Source organism: Camelina sativa, chromosome 5 (genome assembly GCF_000633955.1).
Source record: "Camelina sativa cultivar DH55 chromosome 5, Cs, whole genome shotgun sequence".
Classification (NCBI taxonomy): domain Eukaryota; kingdom Viridiplantae; phylum Streptophyta; class Magnoliopsida; order Brassicales; family Brassicaceae; genus Camelina; species Camelina sativa.
The window spans coordinates 6,938,270-6,951,587 of NC_025689.1; the positions used below are offsets into that span (position 1 = coordinate 6,938,270).

Sequence of the window (13,318 nt, forward strand, 5' to 3'; positions counted from 1 at the left end):
CCACGAAGTAAGGGATTTTCATCACATGACAAAGGTCTTCAAGTTTGGCAATTCCCCATGCATTCCATTAATACAATAATAATGATGTGTGGCATCATCATAACCACAATCATTAATTATAATAATAGTCAAATTCAAATCTTTTTAAGATTTAGAGAGAATTCCCAAAATGTTTAATTATTTGTTTTACAAAATTTGCAGAATAGTAGCCATGTGAGGAACAGATTGGCATTGGCTGATTCCTTTTTTCAACTGTGGTCAAGTTTTTATACAAAAATTCACAAACTCATTACTCATTGATCAAGTTTTGGATAATTCACAACCTTAATCGTGAAAAGAACACATTACAAATTACTCCTTTTAATTTATTCCAAACAATGGCAAAAATTAGTGACGTTCTTGTAGACTGTACAATTGATATAAAACTACTGGTTCAGTGATACCCATTCTAGAGTTAGAGATATATATACTTAGACTAGACGCTCAAAAGATCCATATGAAAGACTACAACAACAAAGCTATAAAATAATACAAAAGGAATTTAGTTGAATTGAAACTACACCAACACGATATTATCTTCTGTGTTTATAATTATATTATTAGTATAATTATCCGATCCTTCGTTATGGAATTAATGAACCATTTATATTATTTATCTCGTTTAATTTAAACAACACATGCACACGTAATCTATGGTGTCACCTATGACGAATTTTTTAATTATTATATTTGTATTCATAGTGTTTATTCGTTTCCATTTCCTAATAAATGAGCAGAGAGCGTCGTTAGTTTATGATTTTTATATATATGGACGGTTTACATGACTTGATCATACGTTAAAACAGTTCACATTTCATCATATTTTGACCTGGCAAAAACTCAAAACTTTCACTGCACGTTATACATGTACGTACAAGAATAACAATATATAACATAATTTCCCACCCCAATAATAAAACAGATGTCGATTACGTTATCCTTGAAACACTATGATCAGATCCATCATAATATAGTTCTTAAGTATTAAAATGGATCCTTAACTAAACGAAAGATGTCCACAAAAATGGCAAGTATTACGAGAAGATCCCAATAAAAAAGCTGTCCACATAAGATATTAATTTCAATTTGTCCCCAACGGCCAACTATATAAAATTGACTTCAACGTTAATTAATACTTCGATGTATGACTGCTTTATTTACCCCCGAAACCTTCGTACGGTAAAATCACATTCTAATGGCCATTTTTTTTTTGGGGTCAATATTAAATTTAATTATTAATTAAAATCTTATATTTTAAATAAAAACCTAGGTTGATAAGTTGATAACAAATTAAGAACTGCTAAGTTGACTTTTTCTTCGTTTTTGTCAAACATCTTATGAAATCAGCACAAAATCTAAATAAATAGTCAACTCCCGGGATCGTTTAATATAGTATCTCATAGCCTAAATAGTTGTAAAAAGTTTTTACTAAAAACTTAACAATGTAATAACCAATTTCTTTAGTGATTTTGTAATCAGCATTATAAATTAATCTCTCACCATCTACTTGAATGGGAGCATCCGAGCATCAATAAAAACAAACCTACTTTTCGAAATATATAATTTTCGTTTGTTTTTTAAGTATTCACTATTATTAACACGTTTTATGTGCGATCAACCACATTTAAGACAGGATGGTCAAGTTGCATGAAATTTAATCTACAACTACACCGAAAGTGAATTCGAAACAAAAATCTTTCAGCTACATCAATAAAATCTAAACCAACTAAAAACACACATAATAAAGTGTAGTGTAATAGAGTGGGGTAATCAAAGTCTTTGTTTGATAAGCGTTTTAGTGTAGTTTTGGCCATTCCATAGCATAACCAGCGTCTCTCTATGCACAGGAGCCAAGACTCTTCCCAACGCGCATCTCTCAGACTTGCATCTACTGATCTTCACAATGCTTAAGAATTGACTTCCTTCTTTCTCCTGCCACTCCAAAAAATTATTGACGATTATGACCAAAAAGTATCTTAATCTTGCCGCATGTGAATATTTGCTTTTAAGCTACAAAGAAGGTAGTATAACATATGGTGTTCTCTATCTACTGTGTAAAACTTGCTTAGGTGTTCTCTGTCATTACTTACCTCTGGGACATCGAAGCCGCTTTCCTTTGCATCACACATGTCCAGAGATGCCAGCCGAAGCATTGGAAACTGCTCGTTGTTAAGCTAAAAATAAATCAAAAAGATCTCCTATCATATAATAAGTTAAGGTATGGAGAGTGCCCGAAATTTACCTTCAAAGTAGCATCAAGAAGGAAGCTTTTCTGTATTCCAGAGCCCTTAAAACAGAAAAAGAAAACAGGAATATGGAAACTGTTGATAATGCTTGACATATCAAAGAGATTTTCTAGTTCTAGCTGAGGGAGATGTGACATAGTACGAAAGAGAATGGATATATAAAAGAGAACTCACGTTGTGCCGAAGCAAAAGGTCTTCGAGAGCAATGCAACCATAGAGAGAAGTAACACCATTATCTGTTATACTTCCACATTCCTACCACCCAAACATGGTTAACGTAGTTATAAAAGTGAGTTACTGTTCTTCTAAAAGTTTCCGTTTGGTACATCATGATACCTTAAGATGAAAGACAATCTTAAGGATTAGTAAGAGATTACTAATAAGCTAAAGGGTCCAAACAAACCTCTAGATGAAGAGTAATCATTCCCGGCCATCCAGCTGAGATGATAGGTTGACAATCTGAGAGATAAATATCAAAACAAAATTAAGAAATAGCACATGATTATGAGGTTAGATGACTTGGTTCCCTAGAAAAATATAGTTTGTACCTGAATTTAAGTGTAAACATCCTACTAGTGAAAGTTCGGACAGCTTTGTGTGAGAACAAATAAATCATCATTAGTCATCCGACGAGTTACCCTCTCAAGCCTTAGTTTTCTCAGGTTCGGCATAGAGAACTTGAAACTTTGAATGGATATGTCACCGAAACAATAGGACAAAGCTAACTCTTGCAGGTGCTTCAGTGATGTCAGGATACTTGCCAAGGCAGAATCAGATATTTCCTGTCAAACCAAAAATTAGTTAAATAAGAGACCTACTATCTTTCAATAACACACTTCAAAATTCAAAGAATCAGAACTACCTGAAAATAGAGGACGATGGTCTCTAGCAAAGGACAAGCTGAAGGAAGAAGCTTTAAAGCATCTTCACCTAAGGAAGCACCTAAACCCACACTTATAGCTCGTAGGAACGAAACTGCAGGTCTCAAAGACTCAAGAGAGAAGTAAGAAAACCCCCAACCAATCTCAAGCTCCTCCAATCCACTTCCCTTGCTTAAAATTTTAAACACCTCTTGAGCAGAAAATAACGGAGAGGAATAGTCAGTTCTCCCGTCAACCTGTAACTCAAGTAGATTTTTACATCCCCTGGCTTTGAGGCTTTTTAGATTAGGATTTCTGCTAAGTACACGAGCAAGAGCCACCCGAGATATCTGTAAAAACCACCACGCGTTAGAGGGGCTGACGCATTATGGATTACTGAATCAGAGTATCACTTGAATGTGGCTAAGTCCTGTGGAAGTAAGATATGCCATACTAGTGAATGAACGACTGACCGTGGTATTTGAAATATCAAGTGCTTCCAAGGAAGACCCAGGGAACTCACATAGTACACTGTCTGAAACTTTTGTATCCCTTAAGCAAAGACTCTTCATTTTCTGTGTCTGACTTATCAAGTTAAAAAGCGATGTCTCACTAATTCCTGAAAATGTAACACTAAAATTATATAAGAGCCCATGATCTTTTACATTAAAGAGAGACTGAAATGGAAAAAAAATACACACCCTCGCATTTAGTCATGTGCAACATCTGAAGCTTGGATGCTAATGAATTTGAATCCATATGCTCATTGGTCATAGAAATACTAGCGCATAGTGCCAAAATCGAATTCTCCGAAAAAGAGGTATAGCAAACTATGAGAGAGCATAAATACTTACACCTCTGTATAACATATGCTATACATGCATCTGAGAGTAGTGCACACCCTTTTATGTTCAGGTAACATAACGAAACACATAGTCTAGAGATGCTCTGTAGACCCATATCTGTTGCAATGCAAAATGGACACATCAGCTACGAACACATACAGTTAGCTACCTTTAAGTTTGTTAGAAGCAACAAGAAAAATAGTTGGGATCTGGATTGTGAAAGTATAGCATATTTGGAATCCGCTGATTGATACGGTAGATCAAACAATTGGGAGTGTAAGAAAGTAGCCAAAAACAAACAAAAAGACTAACCACATATATCACTTCTACCCTCCAGCGTTAGTCTTGTGATATTAGAGAGCGAACAATGACCTCGGCCAGAGTAAAACAACGATGCTTGAACCGGTATTATAGGAGCGATATCAACTGTTAAATCAACTTCAGTGAGTTGGCGAAAATTCTGGAGAAGTTCAAGCACTGTGGACACCTTGATGTTTAAGAGATAAGCAGCTCTCAGTTTTTTTAATGATGGGAATGACTTAGAGAAGCACTTGATCACAAATTTATAGTTAAGCCTCTGACACTTGGAAATATCAATCTCTTTCAGCGATTCGAAAGACAAAATTGGTAAAGTTCCATAAGATAGATTTTCTCGATTGCTTTCATCGTCTTCAGGATTCTTTAGGAAACTTTTCAAACTCTTTCTCCACCTGAGATTTGAGAAATACGAGTTAGGAAGTACTGACAGTAGCAGACTGGCTTCATTTAACTGCCGGCATCCTGAGAGGTCCAATATCTGAATGAGGGAACAAAGGCGTAATTAGAAAGGACAACATAAAGCTTTCAAGGACTCAGCTATTCATCAGATTGAGTCAAAGACATTCAATGTCTAAATAAATGAAGACAGAACTTGGATTTATGTGTCTTCGTAATGAAAAAGTTGGATACTTTAGAAAAGCTTTTAATTATAACCCTGTACATAAGTGAACTTTATAAGTCGCCCAACACAAATACTAATTCTAGCAAAACGTGAAATACAATTCCTGACACAACTACATATATAGCTCAAATCAAGGAAGAAAATTCATTCAAGTGTAGATACCTCAGTGTATTTAGTCAGGCGAAGTCTAAGATCAGCAGGAGGGCCATCTGTTAGACTATCGACTAAGTATGTGGATGGGATTTTTATTAGTTTAGTCACCAATTCCAAGCTTTGATCAACAAACTTTGAGAAACCATGAGACTTGCTTCTTCCTGAAATATGGAAACAAACTAAACTAAATGAATTTCTGCTACATCCTCAAGTTGGAGAAATATCACACACATCTTTCATAACATTACCTGCAATAAACCACAGTGGTAAGAGACTAAAACGGACCTACAATATAATTTACCAACAAACACGAAAAACTAAAGTGAGAACCATAGTTCAATAGAGCTAAACATATATATAGAATGCGCAAAATAAAATAAAAAATCCAAAGAAAAATTATTAATATTCCAATTTGTCCTAAAGTACTTAAAAAGAAAAATCCCTAACAAGGTTGATAATTTACAGCACATGAGTTACACCAATTTTTAACCTCATCACATTGTTAAATCTATATCTGCATAGGTGACAGACCTTCAAAACGTTACCTGTTCCATCAAGTTGATTGTGTTATCCTGCCTACTCTCCGAAAAGCCAGACATTCTTCTGTCGGCATCAAGCCAAACAAGAAGTGCATCAGCAAGATGCATCTCACTGTCAGAGTTTAGTCAAAGGTGAGAATCTTAGGTATGTTCACACTGATGATAAGATAGACAATAGGCACAAACATACCTGTGTACAGTCAGGTGAGGATGTTTAATGCAACAGATCAACAACTCATACGGAACACTTCCAAAATACTCATCAGATTTTATCAACATCTACAGAAGACATAAGGAAGATCTGTTATTAGCTTACCAAGACTACCAAACTGGAAGAAGTTAAGATCTTTTAGAAAATAAGGTCATCATATTCTATCATACATCCTACATATCATTGAAAAAGAGTACACAAGCGTACCCAATAGCTACAAGGATAGATGGGAAGAGTGAGTGGTACATACGAAATTCTTTGCAAGATAAGCCGCACAGAGATCTGGCAAAAAATCTCCAGCTGTAAAGCATCACCAAAAGAATCATGATATATAAAAATTAAACTAATTTAATAAACTATAAGAGATTTCTCGCAAGATTATTCTAACCATGCTCAAGACCAAAACTCCACATCTGAATAAGGTCAGACAAATCTAGTTTAGGTGATGCAGGATCATTCGATGATGCCAACACTGAAATCCAGCTTCTACATATAGTGAGAAGCTTCTCCACCCCAAAATAGAGTGCAGCCTATATTTCGCCACTCAGAGTTTCAATAATTAAGCATGTTAAGATCAATGAGAGGAGATGATTGATACAAAAAAAAAAAGCTAACCTCAAATAGAGGTAAGAAACTAGTGGATGTAACATCTATGGCGTAACCATACAAACACATGAGAAGGTTCAAAAAAGTCTCTAGGTTCCATTCAACAGAGATATGATCGAGGCCTGATTCACTGTTACACAAAATCCAAATTTTAATCAATTTCAATCAATTTCAATCATCTCTTGATTGAAAACTAATACAGACACCAAAGTAAAACCAAGCAGATACATATATATATATATATACCTGAAGCTTCCGCTTAGAAGGCCGTGGAAATACGTGGATTCCTCAATGAGCCTACATTAGAAAACGAAGCAAGAATCAATAAATAAAACCTAACCAACGCAAATTGGGGGATGAGGAAGTAGTATATGATCACTTGCCTAGTTCGATGAACTCGAATTTTAACACTTCCGCAAGCGAGTATCTCCAACAAATCCCAAGATGCAATTTCAGAAGCTGAGATTGAAATCACTTGACTCGGAGAAGAAGAAGAAGACGCGTCTTGTTCATGTTGAAGACAATGATCCTTCTTCACAACGAGGATTACGAATTCGTCGAGTGAGCTTATTAGTGCCATTGTTCTCTTCTCTGCAACAAACACAAAGATGATAGAATCTGTGAATTATTAAAAACTCAAAACTCCTCTCTGCTTTTAAACCTAAACAAATAAATCTTCCTAAATTTTTAATTACCGGAATAAACCGAACCATCCTCAAGTAAACCGGAACCAAAGAAGAGTCCTTTATAGTTCTTACGATCGATCTGCAAATAATTCGACTACGCTTGAATCGATATTCATACGTTGTTGATTGATCCGTGAGGTTTCGTTATCATCGGCTCAATTATGCATCACTGGGTTCAAGCTTCTTCTTCCGATTTCAGTGGAACTCCTCCACAGCCGCGGAGGTGAGATTTTTTAAAATCTTGTTTCTTCTCTAAGCTACTTAGTCGTGCCCTCGATTTAAAATTCAGCTGATTTTGTTGGTGTTCGTATCAGTGGGCATACAGCTGTCAATGTCGGGAAGTCCATGGTGGTGGTGTTCGGAGGTCTCGTTGATAAGAAATTTCTCAATGACATAATTGTTTATGATATTGGTATTATCATCATTCTCTGATCCCTTTATTTTTGGTTTTCTCGACTGATTCTGTTTTTTTTAGAAAACTTAGCTTACTTACTCTCATTATTCTCAAAGGAAGATGCTTTTTTAAAAATTATTATTATGAGTTATTGTCTTTGATTGCTTTACTTGTGATGAGTAGTGTTTTCTTGTAGTTTATCGAGTGTTTAGCTTGGTTGGGGTGCTGCTTCATCAAAGATGGTTTTTATCACTTAAGAATTATCAAAACATAGAAAGCTAAAAACTTCACATGAGATACTTCGATTAGGTGTTGTAGATAGAAAAAGATAGATACTGTCTTACCGGTTGTGCTTGTTTTGTTTAGTACCTTCATATTCTTGTTCTCTTTTTTTGAGTATCAGTGAAATTGGTTTCTTTATGGTCTTTGAGTGTAGTTGGTTATACTTTTATATATGTCAGTGTATGGTTTTCCCATTAGCGTCATTGATCATGTTAAGATTGGTTGTTCTTATGATTGTTTTGTTCTTTATCCTGTCGACTAGAGAACAAACTTTGGTTTGAGCCAGAATGTACTGGCAGCGAGTCTGAAGAAGGACAAGTCGGTCCTACACCGCGTGCATTTCATGTTGCCATCACTATTGATTGCCATATGTTCATCTTTGGTGGACGTTCTGGTGGCAAGAGGTACTCACACAATGGTATATTTTTTTAAGTTATAGCGGCTTTACATTCTGTTTTTCACTGACCTTAAATTGCTTGTTTTCTATAAATCAAATTCAGGTTGGGAGACTTTTGGGTTCTAGATACAGGTATGTATGTAAATGTTGTGTGAGACCTGCCTAGGGATTTTTAGTACTATGCTTTGACACTTCTATGATATTCTTATTCATGATGGCTGCTAACATTTGCTGCAGATATATGGCAGTGGTCTGAGCTGACTAGCTTTGGCGACTTACCTACACCTCGTGATTTTGCTGCCGCTGCTGCTATTGGGAACCAGAAAATTGTTTTGTAAGTATCAAACTTTAGACATCATCATTAGGTATATTTTTAATCTTGCTGCATGTAGCTAAATCTTAGATCGTCGGCAGGTGTGGCGGCTGGGATGGCAAAAAGTGGTTGTCAGATGTATATGTTATGGATACAAGTAAATCTTAATTTCTCTCTTCTAGTTTTCGTTTTGCAATAAACTCTATTATTTGCTGACAATGCTTACTTTCTTGGTATCGTCAGTGTCCCTTGAATGGATGGAGCTTTCGGTTTCGGGTTCATTGCCACCTCCTAGATGTGGCCATACGGCCACCATGGTTGAGAAACGGTTACTTGTTTTCGGCGGCCGAGGTAGACTACACCAAAACTTTGTAGATTCTCTCTGTTGGCTTCTAAATACACTTTGATCCAGTCCTTAATTGTCTTGAGATGTTTGGTATATTGTTACTCAAGTGTCGCCCCCTTTATTCTACTGAACACCAAAACTGATAAGTGTGATTGCTCAAGAAGCAGAATCCTGAAAGATATAAATCCAAATGTTAATTTGCTATTCCGCCTTTCATTCTTCAAACAATGTTAAAGGATTTTGATGTGTTTGATCTGGTATATGTATTGTAGAAACTCTCTTCCAACCCTAAAGGATAGGTCATGATCACAGTCTGTTTCGCTAGAGTCGATAAAAAGAAAACTGAAAGTATGGTGTGTGATATGGTTAATTGGTTATCTTTGGCAGGAGGTGGTGGCCCAATCATGGGTGATTTGTGGGCTTTGAAGGGTCTGATAGATGAAGGTTCATCCGTGATTTCTTAAATATTCATTGAATCTAGTAGGCTATCTCTTAGTTTGTCTTACTTTCTGTTTGTTGATCATATTTTGGTTAACCTTTGTTGTGGAAGAAAGAGCGTGAAACCCCTGGATGGACCCAACTCAAGCTTCCTGGTCAAGCACCATCATCTCGATGTGGCCATACAGTTACATCTGGAGGGCATTATGTATGTCTTTTCAGCTCATATATGCTCCTTGTTATCTATGTCTGTAATCAAGATGTTAATCATTTTTCTTTTTGGTATTGGGATGGATGCGTTCGTGACCTACATCACTCACATCATTAATTTCGTTTATGCAGCTTCTGTTATTTGGAGGACATGGAACTGGTGGATGGCTGAGTCGTTATGATGTCTATTATAATGACACTATAATTTTGGACAGAGGTAGATTGTAGCTCACTCGTCCCATTAATCACGGAAATTTCTCAACGCCACCTAAAGTCGACCTGAATTTTTCACAATAGTAAAATCTACTAAGATGATTAACTGTGATGTATTTTATAATTTTTCTTCTGTGCAGTTTTTATATGCTTTGTTATTGTTTCTGCTAAAGTTTTATTTTCACATTCCAGTAACCGCTCAGTGGAAGCGCTTACCAATAAGCAATGATGAGCCTCCTCCCCCTCGAGCTTACCATACCATGACTTGTATTGGGGCTCGTCATCTTCTAATTGGTGGTTTTGATGGAAAATTGACCTTCGGCGATCTCTGGTGGTTGGTGCCTGAAGGTATTTTATTCTTATTTGTACTGATGTTTTACCTCTTAAAGTTTGCCTCCTTAGTTATCATTCTGTTTACACGGATCATCAATATTATCTTTGGATAGATTTTATATATTGAAATAGTATCGCTAGACGAACCAATCATGGTGTTGGTCATAAATAGGCAATTAGATCCATATCAGTTTCTAGCATCCTCTTTTTTATTTATCAAAGTTTTTTTTGGAAGTTATGAAGTTAGAGTTCACTAAAACTCTGAAAATGTTCTTATTGTGTTAAATAAGGCCTAATTCAAAACTTCTACGTTTTCAGCACAACTTCACCCTATTCTTTTTTGCTTTTGTCAGATGATCCGATAGCGAATAGGTCATCTGTACCTCAAGTTAAAAATCCTCCTGAAATCAAGGAGTCAGAGAGAGAATTGGATAAGGTAAATTGGAGTACCTACATATCATCTTATGTGTTTCTTGCCAATGCAGAAATTAGCTTTTCAACTTGTTTAAACAATTGAGAGTCTGATCACTACAGGAAAGGGGACAAGAGGGATTCAGTATTGTTGATTTACAAAAGAAAATGGGAATATCTGTTTCATCAGGGCTGCGTTTTCAAATTCCCGAGGAGTCAGAAGATCAAGAGTTTGTTGAATTAGGATCAAGATTAATCGAGGGAGATGTAGTTGATGATCGGGTCTTCATGATTGAGGTGATCTTTCCTTTCTCATTTTCAGGATGACGGATGTATGATTGTCTTATCCTGTACTAAAATGCTTCTCAATGAAAAGATGGCAGCTCAAGCACTTCGGCAGCATTGGAAAGAGTCCACTCCAATAACTTTACAACTAAAAGAGCTTGGTTCCTTACTTCGAGATTATCAGCGACTGGTTACGCGAAAACATATGTGAGTTCTTTCTTATCCTTGCCAATTATTTTGGATTTTGTTCTTGTTTACTTAGATTATCTTTGTATGTCGATTCAGATGGTTGTTCCCCTGGAATCACCACATGACAGTAAAATGATTTAGATAAGTCCTATGAGAGTTTAGGAGTGTCATATCATCGTTGTTTCTTGAATATGCCCTTGAGACTTGTTAATCTAGTGAAATTATTGATACTGATTCATTTTTTAAGGTTGTGAAATTCTCGCAATAACTAGAAAGTATTGTTTTGTACCCCTTCTGAAAACTATGACATGCTATGAAATTATGTTTTTTCTTCTTCCTTTCATCACACATATTTGTTTCTCATGGCGGGTGTGTCTCAGAGCACAGAACAGCTTAGCATCTACTGACTTTGGCCTCCCCGGAACGAAGACCTTTACGTTTTATCATATCAAAAGTTCGTCCGAGGTAATACCGTGTGATTTTCTCCTGTTATTAGCTCTAATGAAACGTTTTAAACCAATCAATCAATGTGTTGCATCATCATAGTGACCCTTATATACGAATCTAACCTTACATCACATCGTGTTCTGAGCCTTAATTGTTTATTTTTAAGTTGATTTTCGCATATGTACTCTTTATCTCTACTTTGCTTAGTTTTCACTGTCATGTTACCACTGTGATGCATATCAGCATTGACTATATGCATTACACTCTTATCTCTTCCTTAGTTTTTCGTTTACAACTTTTATGCATCTTAACAAACACATCAGGTTCATTATTTCCACATGCTTTCTGACACATCTAATTCGATTGCTACTCTCAGTTGCGGATTAATGATATCCCGAAGTTGCTGGAAGAATACAAAACCCTTCTAATCTGATTGAGGACCCGCCACAAAACTCACAAGGAGCAAAATCATCTTTAGGTATGAATTTTTTTAAAGCTCTGAGGCAAACCTTTTTCCATTACATTCTTTTACATGTTTTCTCACTTTAAGAAAGGAATTTTAATACATACATAATGCCAAAACCTCAAACAGGCAAACAGGTTTCCATGTAAAAAGTAAATTCCATTATCGCAAGGACCCAACAGTCTTGTTGATCTCATCCAGCTTCTTCACCCTTACTCTTTCACTTTCAGCCAGTAGCTGCCAAGAAGATCACCGAGATTAGGATCAGTATCACAAGTGCAATCCTTAAAGCTAAAAGTCTTAGAGAATCAGATCTGTGATAGGGTACGATTGATTTACCTCCATTAAGATTGAAACAAGGTGAGCTTTTTCTTTGTTCTTTTCTTCGAAAGCCTCCAGTACCTCTTTGTATTCCTTCTCCTGTCATATATTTATCATCTGGTGTGACTATTGATGAACATAAAAGAGTTGTAGATGTAAAAAGAAGCAGGATTGTTAAGAAAGACTTATATGAAACCTTCTTCTGGCAGCTCTGAGACAAAGATTTGATATCCCGATTTGCCATCTCGATTTTCTTTCTTACCATCCCCACTTCCTTCCTCATTGGATCTCCCATGATTTCTAGCCCCTTTGAGACAATGTTGGTGTTGTTAAATATGGATATATGATTTCAGAGAAAGTGAGTAGCGTTCATGCATTTTTGAAGAGTATGTTTTCGATTGGTGTTAATAGTTCATGTTCAAGAGTATTGGTTCTATTGATGTTAATAGCTGTTGGACTTACTTCTAATGTCTGGGTCAAGCTTCTTGTGGCTTCCTCTGCAAACCCAAGTCGTTGTTGAATCTTGTCCTTAACCGCCATCTTCTTCCTCTCAATCTCTTCTTCTCGGGCTTGAAACTTTCGCCATATCTCTTCTTCTTGGTTCTCGTCCATCGGTAGCTTAATTTTGGTCGATGTTGTAGCTCCTGAGTTGTTGGTACTCATGTTCTTGTTGTTCCTTTGGTCGGGTTAATATTGTCTCCTCCAAACACTTCAACTCTATTTATCACTTCCAGTGTTTGCTTTCTTTCTTTTTTTGGGCTTTTGCTTTTGCTTCAACCTTCTTAAAGGAGATTGCTTTGCCGTGACACCATTCCAAACCAAAGCAAATCCCGCCAAAGGAAAAGTAAAGAAAAAGGTTCTTCTCTAAATTCCTTAAAGAATAGTAGGCACTTGGTTGAGGACATTAAAGGATGGGACTGGGCTAACTATACTCACCAACTTGTGTGGGATTTTATAACTTTTAAACAATTCCACGAAAAGTCCATACAAAAGTTGAACAAACTTCTTCATTAATTACTAAACCAATTGCATACAACCTGTATGTGCCTGTTGGTTAATGTTATTAATGCCATCTTATTCCTGAGCCATGTCAATGAATCAATGATGCAGTTACTAAGATTCTTAGAATTAGTGTTGATTCGAATTTGTCT

General features: G+C 36.2%; 3 protein-coding genes across 4 annotated transcripts; 1 reads left to right on the top strand and 2 right to left on the bottom strand.

Moving 5' to 3' along the window:
• Nucleotides 1,663-7,077, bottom strand: LOC104785893 (BTB/POZ domain-containing protein FBL11-like). The gene is given in 20 exon segments (XM_010511180.2): nt 1,663-1,971; nt 2,130-2,198; nt 2,282-2,326; nt 2,460-2,540; nt 2,689-2,744; nt 2,834-2,866; nt 2,869-3,067; nt 3,148-3,495; nt 3,619-3,764; nt 3,847-4,107; nt 4,303-4,786; nt 5,093-5,244; nt 5,332-5,368; nt 5,629-5,734; nt 5,813-5,901; nt 6,084-6,133; nt 6,222-6,363; nt 6,449-6,569; nt 6,686-6,736; nt 6,823-7,077. Coding segments are annotated over 20 exon segments (2,829 nt in total). The 5' UTR covers nt 7,020-7,077; the 3' UTR covers nt 1,663-1,809.
• Nucleotides 7,190-12,366, top strand: LOC104785892 (acyl-CoA-binding domain-containing protein 5). Of its 2 annotated transcripts, none has more exons than XM_010511179.2 (17): nt 7,190-7,348; nt 7,440-7,537; nt 8,064-8,205; nt 8,302-8,330; nt 8,436-8,532; nt 8,613-8,668; nt 8,755-8,862; nt 9,245-9,301; nt 9,412-9,503; nt 9,638-9,722; nt 9,911-10,066; nt 10,405-10,487; nt 10,586-10,759; nt 10,839-10,954; nt 11,317-11,401; nt 11,760-11,861; nt 12,077-12,366. In XM_010511179.2, exons 1-16 carry the CDS (start codon nt 7,287-7,289, stop codon nt 11,814-11,816), a joined length of 1,497 nt encoding a protein of 498 aa, XP_010509481.1. In that variant the 5' UTR covers nt 7,190-7,286; the 3' UTR covers nt 11,817-11,861; nt 12,077-12,366. The 2 variants fall into 2 exon arrangements, with proteins under 2 accessions (XP_010509481.1, XP_010509480.1); XM_010511178.2 differs by having other exon boundaries at nt 7,191-7,348; nt 11,976-12,366.
• LOC104785891 lies at nt 11,987-12,915 on the bottom strand. The gene is made up of 4 exons (XM_010511177.2): nt 12,630-12,915; nt 12,364-12,474; nt 12,186-12,266; nt 11,987-12,083 (listed from the first exon to the last, which is right to left on the bottom strand). The coding sequence occupies exons 1-4, from the start codon at nt 12,828-12,830 to the stop codon at nt 12,009-12,011; spliced, it is 468 nt and encodes a 155-aa protein (XP_010509479.1). The 5' UTR covers nt 12,831-12,915; the 3' UTR covers nt 11,987-12,008.

What these genes read in the sequence shown, in the direction of transcription:
- LOC104785892 (XM_010511179.2), top strand. Translation starts at nt 7,287, where the DNA reads ATGCATCACTGGGTTCAAGCTTCTTCTTCCGATTTCAGTGGAACTCCT. An exon ending in CTTTTGGGTTCTAGATACAG is followed by an intron (nt 8,331 to 8,435) that starts GTATGTATGTAA and finishes CATTTGCTGCAG; the next exon opens with ATATATGGCAGTGGTCTGAG. An exon ending in GAAGGGTCTGATAGATGAAG is followed by an intron (nt 9,302 to 9,411) that starts GTTCATCCGTGA and finishes TGTGGAAGAAAG; the next exon opens with AGCGTGAAACCCCTGGATGG.
- LOC104785891 (XM_010511177.2), bottom strand. Translation starts at nt 12,830, where the DNA reads ATGAGTACCAACAACTCAGGAGCTACAACATCGACCAAAATTAAGCTA. An exon ending in GCTTGACCCAGACATTAGAA is followed by an intron (nt 12,475 to 12,629) that starts GTAAGTCCAACA and finishes ATTGTCTCAAAG; the next exon opens with GGGCTAGAAATCATGGGAGA. An exon ending in CTCAGAGCTGCCAGAAGAAG is followed by an intron (nt 12,267 to 12,363) that starts GTTTCATATAAG and finishes AATATATGACAG; the next exon opens with GAGAAGGAATACAAAGAGGT.